Below are 19,331 nucleotides of genomic sequence, written 5' to 3'. Positions count from 1 at the left end.
ATGATGCCTTTCTAAACTAAAAATCAAAGTGAAACGTGTCAGTTAATGGCTTTTCGTCGTAAGCGATCGTTTTTTCAATAAAGGTGACCACAGCAACGCGTTTGCTGGTTTCAGTCTTTACATGTAGCAAGTGCACTTTGAGTCCAGAACCAGATCGGAAGCGAGAAGTTGGACCGTCGCTTAGATCATTTCAAAAGGAGAGTTATCACCCCTCGCAACAAAAAGATAATACATGTTCTATGCAGCCTCAGCATTTAATATAAAATTGAAATGATTAAAGACACACTAAATCTTTCATATTCCTCACTGACACATTACTTTTCAGCTACATGCTGTTACTAATTGCACATTCAGACCAACTTTCCTGCATTGAAACCCTAGCACGGTATATATGAGTAGAAAGGCTCTTTGTTTACATCTGTTAGCATATGTTTTTCAAGACACCGATAAAAAATATGTGCCAAATACTATGATGATATACTGAGACAAAAACTGCAGGAATAAAAACATATTTGTTTTCTTGAATATAAGTCCAATGAAATATCCATGCAAAACATGCATGTATTTATTTCCTATGACATTTGCTTATGAAACATACATGCAATTTTTTTCAGACCCTCCGTACCTATCACTAGATATAGATATGCAAAATGGCTAATTAGAGTATAGGTCAAAGCCATAATTCTACAGAGCTCTTCCGCAGCTCAATCACTCCGCAGGAACATTCGGGTTTGCATATACCCTTAATACTTTATGCTGAATGATGTTCATAACTTATAACGGAGTTAACAGTTCACCTTCACCCTCCATACATCTGTATGTTAATACTGCAGTTTGGACTAAAACACAACAATTCCATCATAATGTTGTTGTTTTTCTGTTTGTAATAAGTACTAAACTGAGTGTGACGTATATCTACAGGTAACTTCAATATACACTGTAACATAACACCTCAATCATACTTACAGAATATGATATCTGTTAACTGGCAAACAAATATAACAGCTAATTTGTCTGGGAAGACATGACAATAAAACTGATATATTACCAGACTGAAATAACACTAATGGGGGCCTTGGATAGAAGACTAATAGTACAAAGAAAATACATTACATACTGTGGGATTATATGTTTTGGGGCATCATACATTTTCAAACAACAGTGTTTATGCATCCTACAACAAGGTTTGCTGCATTGTAAATACCCGTTTTTGAGATAGAGATGTCTTGTATTTTATACGTTACCAAGATACTTCATAGTTGTTCTTATGTGGCCACACCCACAACAGAAGAATATTTTACATTTATCATTTCTGGTGAGGTTGCATCCATGTACAGATGATGGACATGTTCAACAAACTAATCTCAGTGCTAAGTTGAAGATAATTACAATTCCAACACTGACATACAAAGTTGCATAGTTGTGCTAAGATGTTTAATTTGAACCTTGGTAACAATGAAAGCATCAAAATTAGCAGGTCACTCATTAACATAAACATGTTTTTTGAAAGTTTAACTAAGTTCTCTCCATATTCCTCTACCCTGGAATGTTCTGTTAGTCTACTGGTGTTGCTACATCATTAGCTTTAACAGATATACATATTCACATACAGTGTTTGTACATGCACAAATAATCCTGAGGGAAGCTTCATTCAGTAGTCAGATCATTGGATTAAGGCACTTATAACAATGGCAAACACAACCTGGGCCCACCTGCACAAAGTGATATTAGCACCAAGGTTACTGCCAATCTACAGTAATAGCTGGACATTAGTTTCAGCACTTTGACCTCTTTGTACGAGTTGGTCCTGCAGTTGTTGACATCTGCTTGATGACATGACATGGTCTAAAGTGGCAGAGCTGGTAAAACCTTTCCACTGCAGGTGCCAAACCCAACACGATAACCTTCACCTTCACAGTAACCTGGAAACAGTGAAAAGAATTGTTATGATTAGCCGTTGTCATCCATGCTACCTTAAAAAACAGGGAATAATTTTACAGGGGTTCTTAAAACTATTACAATATAAGAGATGCCTGAATTGATGCTTGTCATAGAAGTTTACCACTATTGGAAAATCACAAGTACAGGTACAGTGCTAATGACAGAGAGGAAACTACAAGCGCAGGTATGGTGCTAATGGTAGAAAGGAAATCACAAGCACAGGTACAGTGCTGACAGATGAAATTAAAAGTATGGGTACAGTGCTTACAACTGCCTTTTTCAACATTCTGTTGTATACACCATTTGAGACAGTTGAAGACATCTGGTGATCAACCAGACAATCCAGTGATCAACACTGTGAGCAATGAACTATGTCATCTGTGTCAGATGAACACTGAGTCTGAATACCCAATGCTTGTTCTCATTACCAGCCATATAGCTGGGGACCTATTCCAACCAGACACTGTGAAACAGACTCCACCTACCAGATCAGGCAGTAACATCTATCTTATTTAGATGACTCTTACAACCTACAGTGGGTACTTAGGCCCTAAGTCTATTCAGGGATGAAACCAAATAGCACTATAACTCATGTATATTCATGTACATATTATTTGTACATGTGTACAAAAATTGCTGACCCCCAGGACATTATGGACACTGTAGTGGTGACAAAACTTGGTAAAACAGATTAAAACCCAGGATGACCAGATCCTGGCATGGTTAGTAATTTGAGCCAGGCAGTGGTTTTTAGTACATACCTGTGAGAATAGCCTCATCTCCATCCTGTAAGAACTTGCGTGTTATTCCGTTGCCCAAATCCAGAGGCTTCGTCCCCTTCCAGCACAACTCTAGGAAACATCCATATGACTCTGGAGTCTGGAGGCAAACCAATGGGAGACTATCCATAATCATGACAAAAACCTACTTTGTTACAAAAATGGAAGGATAACACTTTCAAAACAAGAGTCGTCAGAAGATGACATATCCCACCCCCAGCCCCCACAAATTTGAAAGGACAAATTATCTGAAGGCTACTTGATATATTTTTAGACTAAGTTTAAATCGTTTCCATGGAAATCATGAAAAATATAAATGCCATATATCTGTAAACAGCAAAAGGCACCACTTCAAGATCTGTCTCATATATCTGCCAAGATCTGTTGAAAGATATCAAATGGTTTTTGAGTTGTGCCCCGGAAACGAAGCCAATCCCTCACTTTTGAGACTAAGTCCGAATTGTTTCCATGGAAACCAGGAAAAATAGAAATGCCAAAATATATTAAACAGCAAAAGGCACCACTTTGTGGTCTGCCTCACATATCTATCAAGTTTCACTGAGCGATATTAAGAAGTTTTTGAGTTCTGCTCCGTAAAAACGAAACACACCTCTCACTTTTGAGTATAAGTCAAAAACGTTTCCATGGAAACTGAGAAAATGATAAATCACAAAAACCTGTAAATAGCGAATGGTACCACTTTGGGTTCTGATTGAGATATCTACCAAGTTTTGCAGAAAAATATTGAACTTTTTTTCAGTTCTGCTCTGGAAACGAAGCCCACCCCACCATTAGACTAACACCAAAATGTTCTATGGAAAAAAAAAAAAGAAAAAAAAGTAATATTCTGAATAAAATTGATATTTTATACTTATCCTGACTCATGCTTAATTGCTCATCTCCTCTTCCTGGTGAAGGTAGTGGAACACCTGAAATCCCTTGAAGTGCCCTTCTAAAAGAAGCGGACGTAAAATTCACACTAACCCATGTATCACCTCCCTTGCCATGCACATGGTCAGCTGACCTCCATGACACTTCACTCTCTCCTATAATCGTCCGACATCAGAATACGAGAATTCAGCGTGGGGCAGTTGGGAGGGCTTTCACCATGAGTCAGAATAAGTATAAAATATCAATTTTATTCAGAAAATTACATATTTTTCCTTATCCTGAGTCATGCTTAATTGCTTACAGAATCCGACAGAAATGATGGAGGGTCAGACCACGCTGGATTCTGCTGGCTGTTCAAAATTACACCCAATAATTTCCCCCCTGATGGGAACTTGTAATGGCGATAAGTCAGTCCTATTCTTCTCATATTCACTGTAGATTTGGGGGGAAATCACATCCAGTAGAACTTGTCTTCCGAAGATGACTTCGTTTACAGGTACGTGATGACACTAATTATAGTTAGCGTCCTGTTAGTTTCTGATGCAACTAAATGTCAAGATATAAGAATCGAAACCTTCATGTTCATGTTCAAATATCTTCATTTTGAATACACGGCCCTAATCACTAATGCTAGTCTGTTCAAGACGTGTGCATAGTCTTTCCATCATAATACTCCGCAGAGCGTCTGGCTTCCACAAGTCACATGATAAATCGGGTGAGTTAAGTCAGCGTCATCAGGGAACTGTTAGTTGCTGAGCAAGGACAAGTGGCCCAAACCGACAAATACTACGTATGTCCTCTGTGGCTATGCCTCGTAGATAATGGTTGGTAAACACTGTGTTTGACTTCTAAAAGCAGCCCTCCATTATAGTTGATAACAAGCAATTCCCATGTAGCGCTAGTGTAGAGGCCAAGTCTCTAACTTTGTGTGGGTTCAAAGCTCATGGAGGATCTAATCCTGCTGCTTTATAGGCTCTCAATGTAACAGCTCTGATCTACACTGAGATAGTGTTGCGGGATACTTCCGTGGGTGTCTCAGATATAGATATAGGGATAAATAGGTGCTTGAACCGTTGTCTTCTAGACTTGGTACGAGCAATGTATATTTTCAATGCTCTGACTGTACATAATGATAAATCTTGTGTATCGTGAGGTCCTAAGATTGAAGACAAAAGCTGGTATACGGAACTGTCAATTCGGTTGACCTAGTAGTTGATTCTTTGCCATGAAATCCCATCTTAGACCGTAATGAGCTGTTTCTTGGTGACTTGAATCAAACTTTGTTCAATTAAAGTCTAGACCATGAATTTCTGATATTCATGCAGCTGTAGCCAGGGCAAGTAAAAAAATAGCGTCTTTTGAGACAACATTTCAGTTGAAGTCCGATCAAGTGGTTCATACACATCACTTGTAAGATGTTGGAGTACAATATTTAGGTCCTTCGCTGGAGCTCTAAATCTGTGTTGCTGATCTTCCAACTTGAATGAACGTAGTAAGGCAAGAAGCTCTGGTACTTCAGTCAGCTTGGTCCTGTTCCCATGGTGACGACTGAACTGAGAGCTACTAAGTATGTAGACAATGTAGAACCTTTCAGACCCTTAGAATGACTTAAATAGCATAAATAATCTGCCATTTCAGGATGAGTCGCCTTGTTTGCCAAAAATCCCTTTTTCCTGGTATATGTCTCAAAACGTTTCCACTTGTCATGTGCGAGTAGATCTGCTTTCGCTGCTCTTGCCGAATATCCTCTTCGTTTCAACAAGTCTTAATACAGTCCATACGTGAAGACGAAATACCGATGGTTGGCCGTGCATTTGCTTTGTGTGGGGATGGATGAGAAAATTCTTCCACTGGCGACACAAAAGTTGTTGTCTGTTGAATCTTGTTGCAAATAGGTCTATTTACGGTGATCCGAAAGCTTGACTGATTAGTTGGAATGCTTCCCGATGCAGCATCCATTCTGTTGGAGATGGACGAAGAGGACAAGATTGAAGATTCAGATTGTCGACTACGTTGAACAGTTGAAACGTTAGGTGTAGTAGAGATAGTGATCTCACTGACATTTGTTTGTTTATGTAAAAAAGTACCGTTGAGTTGTCTGTGTGGATCATTAATAACTTGTCTCTCAATGCTGTCGACCAGTGGTGGATGGCATGAATGACCGTTTTCATTTCCAGCTGGTTGATGTGACGAGCCTGTTCCTCTACGTTCCAGATTCCTGCTGCTGACCTCCTTTCCCAGATAAGCTCCCCATCCTTGTAGAGATGCATCTACATAGAGGTGGTTGTTGAATACCGGTTCTAACATGTAGGTTCCTGACATTCGATTGGCGAGCCCACCACATCAGAAAAGGCTTCAGGCTGTCTGGGAGATGAAGATTCAAGAATCGTTGTAAGGGACGCAACTGCATTCTTCCTCTTCTGGTCATATCTTGTGCTGACGTGAAGAGGCCTGGTAGACACTGCCATTGTCGAAGTGTTAACGGAGATAGTAGAGCTTGCATTATCATATCTTGAATCCTGACCCTCCGGAACTACAATCTGATTCAACGTAGTGATAAAATGAATCCCGAGGAATTTGATATCTTGTTAAGGTTCCAGTTCCGACTTAATGTCATTTACTAACCAACCAAGTTGTGTTAGTAGCCTGATTGTGAAGTCTAATTGTAGTCTGAGTTGACTTTTCCGTTGATGCGCTTGTATGCCGTCATCCAGATAAAAGGCACTACGTAGCGCCTTAAGGTGTAGATAATTGACAATGGGTTTGGTTATCCGTGTAAATAGCCATTGGGCTGAAGATATTCCAAATGGTAGGACTGTCCATTGGTAATGCTGGCTGTTGAAAAGGATTAGATTCTCAAGTCATTCGAGCCGAGTTAGTAGCCTGATAGTTAAGTCCAAGCGCACACTGGGTTGACTTCTCCCATGATGAGTTTGTATGCCGTGAAGATGTGTCATTCTTTGTCTTCAGATAATCAAAGCTGAATGCGTTGACATTCCAAGAAAGTCTATTTATAGCTGGCTGGCTGTCTGATCAGAAACGGCCATTCATTGCTGCAAGCCTCCTGATAGGCAACGTTGAGTCTGCTGTAGAAGATCTCTATGCCGTCTGAACAATCAAATAATGTCGTAGACTGCTAAACTAGCGTGTAAACGACATCTTTCCATCGTTGAATGACTGTAGGTCAAATGTAGACGACTTCCTAACACTGGACTTCCAAACATCACATTCTGCGCAGGGCCTTGTCTCTCGAGGACCAATCAGATTGTAGATGTAATGTCACTGGCTTTCTTTACAGGGCATTGTCTCGCAGGGACCAATCAGATTGTAGACATGGCGTCACCGGTGTAGCACATAACTGATCATCATGAAATCTTGTTCAAACGGTGATATCCTTGCTTGCATTTAGGCTTGTCCGTAACCATGCTGTTTGGCGAACACATGTCTAGATGAGTAAAGCGTGCTAAAAAATCCTTCCGCCTCTTGAAGCTGATGTAGACAAATGGTCTTTCAGGTAGACATGTCGGAATTTTTCCACAGAAGATAATACCGTCATCTCTTGTAATTGGAGGTGTAGTTTGCATTGGTATGTTGCAGTCATCTTGAAGAATCTTCGTGACCTATTCATCGTTGAGAATATCCCGCTTCTTCCTGTCAAATTTCAATGTTTACCTCCTGAACGCTCCGGTATTCCTCTTCAATCTTGGCAAGGGAGTAGATTCAGTCCTGCAGTAGTTGAGACGAGGTGTTCGGATGTAAACTGCTGATCCTTCTTCTGAGTGATGAAAATTGACAGGAACATTCATTCTTCCTCATTCACAGGATTGCTGAATTTGAGATGAGTGTCTAAATCGAACCAGTCCGATGGTCCTCTATCTTGTAAGATTGCCGCGGGGACTACTGATAATCTTGTATGCCTCATCCACATATGGTGCTCTGATGGAGGGCTCAACATGGTGAAAGGTGGCATATATTGTGAAACTTGGCGGCTGACTTGAATGACATAGATAACTTTCTCAGAAATCATAGATGCTGGATACGTTGACACGTCTTCCTTCTGCATCCTATAAGTGTTGGGTTAGTTGGAATCCATGGATGGTGAGACCATTCATGATCCACGATGTGACTTTTGAGTCCGAAAATAGGGCTTCCTCTGTGGCAAATCACGATGATAACTTCATTCTTCTTAGTATAAGATGAATTCATAGATCGCCGAAGATCTGTGTACGTCCAAGTCCAAAGGGGAGGATGACTGCATACGGTGTCTTCTATGAATAGGGGAGACTGAAGGAGACCTTCTCCGTTGATGAGACAATCCACAAGTGCACTCATGCGAACACATGACGTCACTCCCCTGAGTATAACTACTTGTGCAAGTGCACTCACTTCGCGTGGGTATATCCTTCTCTGTGCTGCAACCTGATGATCGGGGTCTGGATCTTCTGGAGTGCGTGTGTGCAAGCACCTTCTCTTCATCCTCAGACGTGAGTGCAGGTCTAGATGAATGCTCTCGCTGATTGGCAGTCAACATTGTTGACGAGTGCAGTCTTTCCTCTTCCAACCATTGCTCCAGATTCATCATCTGCATTGTGAATTGTTGCATGAAGACATCTGCATCAAATGCATGTGGTGCGTGCATTGACGACTGTGTTGAAGAGTTGTCTACGATGCCCGAGGTTGCAGTCGACATCTGCGATGTCTGTTGTTCTGTTGATCTAGTTGCCGATGTCCATTGGCTGATGTCTTCACTCCGTATCATTAGACTAAGTCTCAGTTGATGAAATATGTGTTAGAAAAGGCACAATAATCACAAATTTGTATAATAATAATAAAATATATACAAGCCCAAACCCCCATACAACACAAATTTAGTTAGAAAAACCAAAAGAATGAAAGACTTATCGCTGTATATGGGACCCCAGGTGCCTCCAGCCGCCCTCGTCAGGCGATAGGGAGAGAGTGAAGTATCATGTGCACGGCAAGGGAGGTAATACATGGGTGAGTATGAATTTTACATCCGCTTCTTCTAGAAGGGAACTTCAAGGGATTTCAGGTGTTCCACTACCCAGGAAGAGGAGATAAGCAATTAAGCATGAGTCAGGATAAGGAAAAATTGCCAAAAATCTGTAACTAGCAAAAGGCACAAGCATAGGTTCAGATTATTATATCTATCAATTTTGGTCTAAAAATATTGAACGGTTTTTGAGTTATGCTCGGGAAACAAAATGATTAAGGATGGTTGAGGCGTCAACTATATCCCCCAGCATGTAACCGTGACAATGAATCGATTTTAAGAAAATTCTGTTATCAAGAACATCCAACTGATGTCAAAATAGCTTGCTTCATGTTCTATTAAACTACATCATTGTAGCTGAACATTAATCATAACCATCAAATTCAACCAGAAGCCTCCCAGTTCAAATCTTTAGGCGAACACTTTTAGAAACAGTAAGGTGCCACTGACACACTAAATACACAGCTCCGGAGCATTTCTGTAAAGTAAGTTGGCCTGGTATCATCCCATGGGTAGATACCAGATAAGGAACTAGTAAACAAACCTCGCCACTGATGGTCCCTGAAGCCATGAGGTCACCTGCGTTAACGTTGCAGCCAGTGATGGTGTGGTGAGCAAGCTGCTGCTTCATTGACCAGTACACATTCTGAAACGTACCATTCGAAAAAAGTATCGAAAATAGTGTCAGTGTTGTCAGATCTAGATATATCAATGTAATCTGTTCTGACAGTCAAATCTGAGACAAGCACATACTAGTATTGCTTGAAAGAAAGTGCAATCCATGCAGTGGATGGGGACATAATTTGTCCATGAGTTGGGTACATTCCTGTACGGAAACTAGCATGACAAGAGGGGTACTAACCATTACTTTTTAAGGTATGTGCACATAGGCAATTTTTGAATGTGCCAGTTGTTATCACTATCAAGTCTTTGTCTTCATTGTGGTGTCTAATAAGAGAAACAGCAAATTCCTATTTGGCATTCTACTGACTTCAATAACATTATGTAATGGATATGCTTAACCTTCGTACCTTGACCTTGAATCACCTCAAGGACACTAGCATGGAGAGATGGGGACCTCACCACTATCTTTTTGGCAATGTGCAATTTTGGAATGTACCAATTCTTATTAGTACAGTCTGTGGTACTAGAAGTGGTGTCCAAGCAATGTAACAGCAAACTCCTAATTGGCACATTATTGATTACAATAACATTATACAATGTACATGATAAACCTTCTCACCTTGAAGTTACTGCGAGCCACAGTTGCAGGCTTGGGTAGACCTTCACCTGGAAACAAGATTCTACAACTTTATCATTTCATTTGCAGTACATGCATACATTGTCACAAGTGAGTAAAGCAGAAGAGAGTCTGGTAGCTTTGAAACCATGTGGTACCTAGAAAGGTTCAAGTTTTCATATATGTAAACACACTTGTACATATGCACCATTTTCTCGATGGTAGAGAATAAAGAAATATAACCCAACATATTTGTGTTATCTTGAATAGTTCCTTATGTGTAAGAAGAATAATGAATGCATTTCACAGAAGGGCAATTGTTCATTGACTAAAACGAGATAACACCATTTCATTCAGATAACTGTAACTACTCATCAAGAGAGTAAGAGGTGATCAAGCATTCTTTAACTTCAGAAGAGTAGTATTCAACCTAGCAGTGGAATCAATTATCTCACAATTCAGCATGACTTCCAGGTTGATGTTGAAGGAGTAGGGATCCTCGTGTTGAAGATATGGCAGGGGAGTTGGATCCTGAAAGACCATTATGCAGACACCATAAAATGAGAAGCTACAAATTTAAAGTCAAATAATTGCAACCCCTATTTGGCCTGCTTGTTCAAAAACCAGAATTCCATATTGCCTACAACTTTGGAGAAACACTTCTTGCAACTTTCTGAACATGTGAAATGCTCCAGACACAAACTGAAACACAACTCAGTCTTTGTCCACTATTTTTGTATCAAATGCCCACAATGTACATCAATACTACAAAATATACAAGTCACAGACACCATTTCTCTACCTGATAGATATGTGTTACATTTTATGAAGAATTAGTTCTGGGATTTTCTGCTCCACAACCACATCCCAAATTCACTTTGAGATTCTGATGCCCCACATCCTCCATCTTGATATGGAAAAGATTAAACAAAAAGAAAGAATAAAAGTAACAAGAGTTTGGTTTTATGATGCTTTTAGCAATATTTCAGCAATATCATGACAGGTGACACTAGAAATGGGCTTCGCACATTGTACACTTGTGGGGAATCGAACCTGCGTCTTCGGTGTGAAAAGCTTAAGCTATAGCACTAGGCTACCCCTGCTGCCCCGTCAACAGCTGGATTTGACACAGAAATGGTGACATAGAAACAAAGCAAGCAGAATCTAAAGAGTTTAATTTATGCAGATTGTTTTTATTATGTCAAAATAATCTAAATTGATTAAATATTGATGACTTGCTCAAATATTGAAAACTACAAAGTCTATGATGTATGAAAATGATGTTTAATGTTTGTGTACCTGTGTCTGATTGGGCACCTTGAACGGTGCCAGGGCATCCATGGTGACGACCCACGGGGAGATGCTGGTGCCATGGTTCTTCCCAAGGAATGGCCCAAGGGGCACATACTCCCACCTCTGTATATCTCGAGCTGCAGACAGGAAAACATCATCAAATATTTCTTAGTTCCTAATAAAAAGTGTCCGTACGCGTCCTTCCTCCATGAGACTGACATGACTCCACTCTGGGTTGGTTTTAAGCCAAGATACAAGCGATGATGCAATAGCTTCCTATGACCACTAAACCTAGCTGGAAAACGAAGTAGAAACAAAGAAATATACTCTTCAAAAAAAAGTAGGGGAACCTGAACTTTCAATTTGGATAGCAAGTGTAAACGTTCACAAACATTTCAAGGACAGACATCTTATGAACGCACCACCATTTCCCTCTACTACCACCCCTAAACACAATGCCTGTACAACGCAGTAGCCCCATACACGTGCATGGGGTCCCATTCTTGATTTTGACATGTTTTAAAAAAGGTTGAGATATCACTTAGAACATTAATTTTGACACACATCTTGCATCACACATTTGTTTCTAGTTGTTTGTTTTAAAATGAAAATCGTATACATGCAAATTACAAGCCATACACCTATCATCTTTCAAAAGTGACTACATTCCAAATAACTATAGTTCAATTTGGTTGTAAGGGAGTGCAAATGGTGATGCACTCTCAAAACATTCAATAATATCATATCAACATTGATTGACTCTCATAAATCTTCTAAATATTTTCAAGCATAAATGAAAAAAAATGAAGTTCCCCTACTGTTTTTAAAGAGTATAGATCAAAGTTGTTCAGCTAAAATCTTATAAGACTTGTATTCATTATGACTGCTGAATGTCTTGTCTTTCAAGATGGCACTAAAAAGCATCCTGCTAAGGTGTCCACATGTTATCTCACCACTCCAGTCATTCATGATCACCATCCCAAAGATGTGATCCTCTGTCTTGCTGATTGGGATTGGTTCTCCGAGCTTGTTGGATGGACCACCTACAAAGAAGGCCATCTCCAGCTCAATGTCCATCAGCTTACATGGGCCAAATACTGGTGGTTTAGCTGCAAACACAAACAGTAGCTTGTTAAATATCAGTTAGGCTCATTTGTTGTTTCTCAAAATTCTTCTCTACTCCTGTAGATGACACAAAAAATGGGCTCTTATGTTCAGACATGTGACAATGTTGAGAATCAAACCCAGGTATTAGTTATGACCATCCAACACTTCAATCATCAGGCCATCCAGCCACCCAGTAGAATTGTGAATGGATTATTCTTTGCCAAGAACAAGTTCCTCATGTTCAAACCCCCTAATGTAAATGCAATTTAAGCGATCTTCCGGTGATGAAAACATTCTAAAACCAGTGAAATACTGAGCAAAGGTGAGTAAATTGTAGATATAGTATTTGCCTACTCACTATCATCAGGTCTGGTTTGACCATTAGGTCGTCTGATGGGAGTTCCTGACACAACCACAGAAGAGGCTCGGCCATGATAACCAACTGGAAGGTGTGTCCTGTAACCAATGGCAACATGATGAGGCTATAAGTGTTAGAAAGATCAACACCATGTAAAATGACAAGTATAACACACAGCTTATATCTTTACCACAAGTGTTTGCTACTAATGTCGCAATGATCACTGCCGCTAAAGAGGAATGAAATATTTATAACATATTCATCACTTTCTACTTTTTGGTCAGATGCAAGATGCATGAAATGACTAGTATCCGCATAATCACCCAATGTAGACTGTTGACAAAACTGAAGACACTGGTTGCAATGTTTCATGAAATATCGTGTTAACGTAAGTTTGAAAAGTGAACAAAGTGTCATTGTCACATTGAAACTCACTGAAATCTACTGATGTCTGCGCAATCTCCCAAAGTTGGCTTTCACCAAATTTGAAGACATTGGGTAAAACAGTTTATGAGATATTGCGTTAACAAGAGTTTGAACAGTGGTCAAAGAGTCGTGGTGATCTTGAAAATAAGATCAAGGTCGACTGGAGTCTACGTAACAACCCAATGTAGGCTGTCATCAAATTTTAAGACATTGGGTACAACAGTTCATGAGATATTGTGGTTACCAGTCTTAAAAGTGGTCAAAGAGTCGAGGGGACCTTGAAAATATGGTTAAGATCAACCAAACTGACTGGTGGCTGTGTAATCTCCCAAAGTAGGTTGTCACCAGATTTGAAGACACTGGGTACAACAGTTCATGAGATAACGTGTTAACAAGAATCAGGACAAACAAATGGTTATACAGATGCTGCTGAACACTTAGATCACATTCCGCATTGAAGCAGAAACGGAGGAAAATGAAATACATTATTGAAAAACATGTCAGTGTTTACAAAATCTCACCAGTTAGGCATGAGAGCATTTTCTGGTCCTCGGAACATAACACCAACATTGTATGCATGGTACTTTGAAGAGTAGAAGTCTGTGTAATCCCCTGATGAATAGACACACAAAGAAGTGACATCATCTGTACATAATTGAGCCTGGACAAGACAATCTAGTAATTGACATGAACAACCACCCATGCCTTCAGGGTATTTTGACAGGCTATCATAGAAGTCACAGAATATGACTACTTGATCAGGTAAGTTGCCTTATACAATGTACAACAGAAACAATTTTAACCAAATGTTCCCATGCAGGCTGTGCAGCTGTATCTCGTAACTTCATGTATAATGTCTCTCAGAACAGTATATAAAAAAAGATTTCAATGAGACTGATAAAGGTGCAATGATTCGGTTCGATTCATGAAAAATCGAATCTAATACCTTAGTTTCAATTATCAATAACCATTATCACTATTTCAATTAGATATTTTAATACCTATTTTAATTTATTTCCACATTGCCAGAATGCAATTCTGACTCAATTCTGAATGGTGAAATAAGGCGAAACATGATTGAGACGAGGCTCATTATCCAACGAGAACTGCTTTTGGCGGACATCCCAATTTGACGGCTTTCATGCTAAAAAGATGACAATGAGTTAAATGAAATCTGATGTTTTTACTTGTCTGATGAGTGAGTGAGTATGGTTTTACGTCACTTTTAGCAATATTCCAGCAATATCACTGCAGAGCACATGAGAAACACGCTTCACACATTATACCTATGTGGGGAATTAAACCAGGATTGTCAGCCTGATGAGTGAACGCTCTAACAGAGACTGAGGGAGGGAACAGTCAAGGAGAAATAAGCTAACCTGTGTTATCTGGAGTGCACCACTGACACTATTATTGAAAAAGATTGGACAAAGTGTCCAATGTAAAAAATCGAAATGAATCAAGGTTTGGGTGAATCATTGCAGACTTAAGATCGAGTGGTCTGTACTTTCACCAAGATTGTGACAACAGTCCATGTCCAGCGTAATGCCCAAAATCTGCAAATAGCAAAAGCAAGCACTATAGGTTCTGTTTGGTATAACTACCAATTCTTGCTGAAAATAACTGACTGGCTTTCAATATGTGCTCCGGAAACAAATGCCATCCCTCCCTCTTGAGACTAAGTCTGAATTGCTTTCATGGAAACCGTGAAATATAATTATTACAAAAATCTGCAAAAAAAACCCAAAGGCACCATTTCGAGTTCTGCCTCATATGTTTGCTGAAAGTTATTTAGAAGTTTTCAAGTTGTGCTCCAGATATGAAATCCAGTCCTCCCTTTTGAGACTAAGTCTGAATCGTTTCCATGGAAAATGAGAAAATAATAACTCACAAAATAGCAAAAGACACCACTTTAGGTTCTGTTTGACATATCTGCTAAGTTTTGCAGAAAAGTATTGAACAGCTTATGAGTTATGCCCCTGAAACAAAATTATTACAGACGGCTGGACAGATGGACCAGGTGTCAACTATATCCCTTCACATTACATACTAGGGGGATGAAAAGTCATGAAAATTTGAATGAGTTACCGATCTTGGCTGGTAGATGCATTGTAGCTTGACTTTGGGGTACAAATGCTCTGAAAAACCAATGTCATCATGTCTTGTAACAGTTTTATTTAGAACAACCAGAATTAATAACTAATGCTAAAATAAAACTAGGCAGCTGGTTATATATTAAACAGCTACATTTGATAAGACTGTCAAATGTATTATGGTTATATTATGTTGATCTACATAACAGCATCAACAATGTATTCTAAAATTGTAGTCACTTCTAAAGTGACATGTCAAACAATGCTTCAAAGAATTTCACTAGATAGATTCTGTAATGACTTTGAAAACTGAAAGTTAAGGACTATCCCCTACTTGGCCCTGAGCTCAGCATCATCACGTAGCACGCCTTCAGATACGGAGAGAATCTTCTGTAGGACCCCTCTTGCTTCGTGCCATGCTGCTCGACCCAAGGCCATAAAACTGTTCAGAGTCGGCTGTCAATAATAAAATACTTTAAATCAAAGGTCTTGGTAAACCCTGGAAAAACATTGTCACGTTTCTCTTAATGCCTTAAAACCATCAATTAGTATAAACCTACTGATGAACCAGTCTTAGATGAGCCACAGCTTGGCAACTGACCCCTTTTTGCATATATGGGAAAGCCCTCCAGAACATTCCAATTGAAAAATGAGTGAAACAGGTTGTCACCTACAACTTGAAAAATTCACCTTCCTCGTACGAATTGTGTCTGTGGAACACATGTTAAAAGGAAGCGGCATTGAGTTCACGTCATGGTCCAGTGTGTACTGCATGTGCTTAATCCCCAATCTACCTCATGTACCTGTAGCACAAAGGTGTTCACTGTGCAGGCTCATCTAATACTTGTCAAGCAGCAGACACAAATCATCACATCACTGTAAAACTAAAACAACCAAATTTGGGCCAGAAGGGAATTATGCTAACTTTTCTCATGATCAAGGGACTGTGCCTAACCATAAAACAGATCTGGTGAAATGCTCACTGTTAACCCAACACTGTATGATTCATACTTAGCAATCAATCAATATTAATCTTACCTCATCAAACACAGCCTGATTAGACTTCAGTTCTGCTCCATCAAAGAAATGTTTCACGCGACTCAGGTCTAATATCTGATCACCTATGGCAACACCTATTCTGTTGCGTGGCTGGAACACATCCAAAATACAAAATGTAACAGGTTTTGTTCACCATACAAGGATAAAAGGTGACTATGCTTGTCATAAGAGGTGACTAACAGGATCGGGTGGCCAGACTCACTGACTTGGCTGGGACATGTCATCGGTTCCCAATTGCACAGATCGATGCTCATGTTGTTGATCACTGGATTGTCTGGACCAGAATCGATTATTTACAGACCGCCGCCACATAGTTGCAATATTGCTGAGAGCGGCACAAAACTCAAGTCACTCACTCACCATACACTGTCACAGCTAATATAGTGAACAGCAACAACAAAGAAAAACAGTAAAGGTAAGGAAATTTATGGATGATAATTTACGTGGCATACTTCCTTTTTGCATAACAGTAGTATGAGGACGAAGATCTTTACAGAGACACTGCATCCTTGCAGAATAAAGAAGTTGTGATCCAAGTATCTTGCTTATATTGTTACTTGTCCAATTTCTTGATTGACATTCTGGAGTGACTTTTTGTGATACTTGATTCTGATTGGTTGATCAGACCAACTAGGACTAACCTTTTAAGGGCTGCACAAATGTGTGGCAGAGGGTGAATGCTCTAGGGGATGAAAAACAGACTAACACAGAACTCACTGACCCTACTGTTTGTGAAAAAACATATCAGAATCAGATATCTCTGACATCTTTGTAACCTCTTGAGGTGTTTGGAAACAAATCTGATCTAAAACTGGCATGCCTGGTCCATTCTAAATTGGAAATAGTGGGTGGGCGTAGTTTTACGCAGCACAGTAATGGAGGTGGCCTGCAAATAATCGGGTCTGAATCAGACAATCAAGTGATCAACAACATGAACATCAGTGTATGTAATTGGGATATGATTACATGTTTTAACCATGTCAGCAAGTCTTACTACCTGATCCTGCCTCTTATGATAAGAATTGGATACTGAAGATAAATTCTAACCAGAATCTTCATGGGTCCGACATTGGAAATAACTGTGCAGTGATGAATTATTACATCTGAATAGAAGATAGTTCAATGAAGCGGGTTGACAATTGCCTGATGTCACAGGCAGGTCATAGGGATGGAAATGATTTTTTCAATTTCATTTAATAGGACAAATGGTTTAGCTATTGCAAACTATGGAACTAACATAAGTAACTAACATATGTATATAACGTATGTTATATCTGGGTTTGAACTGTCTTGGTAAAGTACAAATTCTAGTACTGTTTTTTCAGTTGAGTTCCATCTGGAACTTGAAATTACACCCTCAGAGTCAGGCACCTAATCACCAGCACACAGTCAGCCGCCTAACCCACTCAGCTACTGTGACTCCCACAAAGATGAAAGTAGGATAACTGGTAGTCTAGACTGCAGTAAGGATATCCATATATTAGAAACGAAAAAGTTGCTTCGGTATTTTGAATAAAATTGAAGTAATGAAAACTACTTCACAATGTGGTTTTTAAACCATAAATATTGCAATATATTTTTCTCAGAGACAGTATATTGGGTAAAGAACATCCATGATTTTTGTGATAATCTTTATGGTTTCAATATAAATATACACATATTATTTTCAAAACAGATTTTTCCTTCGTTATTCAATAACAAAACCACATACTGTAATACAATAAATAAAATAGCATCCATGACTATGCAACCAAATTTTGAGACTACTGTTATCAGAACCATAACATATATGTTTAAGGACAGAAAATAGGATTGACATGCACAATTAGTGCCACTCACTGTCGAACACTTAAGGTCCCAATACATTGCAATACAGGTACCAATATTGCAACACACTGCAATACAATTTTTATGCTAATACACAGCCTTATTGAAAACATTTGGTTTATTTGTTGCACAACCTGTTTTCAAGTTAGACAATTCCACACCGATTCCTGGAAAAGGAACCAAGGCAACCACTGTACATGCTCTTGCAGATCCAAGTGTCCTGATAGTGATGGGTGCATACTTGTTTTGCAGATGGTATGAAGTCTTTTCTGTGCTCAATCCAATTTGATTTGGAACACATCGGAAAGAGCTCTTCCCATACACCCCTCTTTTTCACATAGAATATTTCCATCTACCCCGGTGTAACATTCCAACACTGAAACAAGTTCATTAATTGTTTTTCCATACCTGTTCTATTTCACTGAAAGTATATTTATGGTGACATATGCATGTTAGTTTCTAATTTTGGCTCTTGATTGCGGTGGCCGGGTACCGGCAGAACTCTTACCAACACATCACTTGAGATGCCAACCCAAACTACACTAAATAAATTTATTTGTTTAATGAGATCAAACTGCCATATTTAACAAACATCTGATGATTATGCAGGTCTTTAAGTCTGTAAGCATATATTACAGGCAACATGTAGCTCAATTGTTAAATGTCAACCTGATTTGTCACCCTAAACTGAATATAAGGGGCCCCTCGTACATCTGGAATGCATTTCAAATCTATAATTCAACAGGCATGACTTTGAGGTCTTTTATTTATTTGCTATTTTAGCACAAAATTGAATTCAGGCACAGATGTTTGAAATAGCCACGTGACATAAAACAATGAGGACACATGTTGCAGATGTGTTTACGATGACTGAAGGCGTGTACATAATGGCGAAGTTTGATTGGTTAAAAAGACTATCGCCGCAGCGAGTTCAAGGTCATATTATTGCCGATCTGTTTCTTGTTTCAAATTCGATACTTACGTTATCAGCGGTAGAAAATACACCATAAGGTAGATTTTGAATTGGAAAGTGGCTGTCTGGACTAACGGAGACGAATGACATCGTGAAAGGTGGATGTTTCAATGAAAACTAAGCACGCTCTCCACAAGTTCGGAGCCTGTTCGGGATTTTGACCAAGTGAAGCTGATTGTATTAGTTTCGAATGATATACTACATATTCACATTTGGATAAAACAGTATATAAACACGCACCGACACTAATAATATTCGTTATAAAAAATATTTATACAAACGTATGTGATGCAAAATCATTTATTATCACAAATAAACCAAATATGTATA

At 39.2% G+C, this 19,331-nt stretch overlaps 1 protein-coding gene across 1 annotated transcript; it reads right to left on the bottom strand.

Annotated features, from left to right (window-relative positions):
* Positions 1-235: 235 nt before the first annotated feature.
* LOC137277519 (fumarylacetoacetase-like) lies at positions 236-19,174 on the bottom strand. The gene is made up of 13 exons (XM_067809287.1): positions 19,011-19,174; positions 16,181-16,291; positions 15,477-15,598; positions 15,138-15,187; positions 13,571-13,661; positions 12,624-12,721; positions 12,112-12,267; positions 11,165-11,295; positions 10,321-10,396; positions 9,869-9,915; positions 9,170-9,271; positions 2,703-2,820; positions 236-1,922 (listed from the first exon to the last, which is right to left on the bottom strand). The coding sequence occupies exons 1-13, from the start codon at positions 19,089-19,091 to the stop codon at positions 1,846-1,848; spliced, it is 1,260 nt and encodes a 419-aa protein (XP_067665388.1). The 5' UTR covers positions 19,092-19,174; the 3' UTR covers positions 236-1,845.
* Between the last annotated feature and the right edge of the window lie 157 nt (positions 19,175-19,331).

This window comes from Haliotis asinina, chromosome 3 (genome assembly GCF_037392515.1).
Source record: "Haliotis asinina isolate JCU_RB_2024 chromosome 3, JCU_Hal_asi_v2, whole genome shotgun sequence".
Classification (NCBI taxonomy): domain Eukaryota; kingdom Metazoa; phylum Mollusca; class Gastropoda; order Lepetellida; family Haliotidae; genus Haliotis; species Haliotis asinina.
Note: the sequence above shows the minus strand (reverse complement) of the source record. Positions and strands in the feature narration are given on the sequence as shown.

Excerpts from the sequence above, each read along its gene's own strand:
- LOC137277519 (XM_067809287.1), bottom strand. The coding sequence starts at position 19,091 with ATGTCATTCGTCTCCGTTAGTCCAGACAGCCACTTTCCAATTCAAAAT. Across the intron at positions 16,292-19,010 it reads TATTTTCTACCGCTGATAAC|CCACGCAACAGAATAGGTGT; the intron begins GTAAGTATCGAA and ends GATGTGTTCCAG. Across the intron at positions 9,916-10,320 it reads CCTGGAAGTCATGCTGAATT|GTGAAGGTCTACCCAAGCCT; the intron begins GTGAGATAATTG and ends TCTTGTTTCCAG.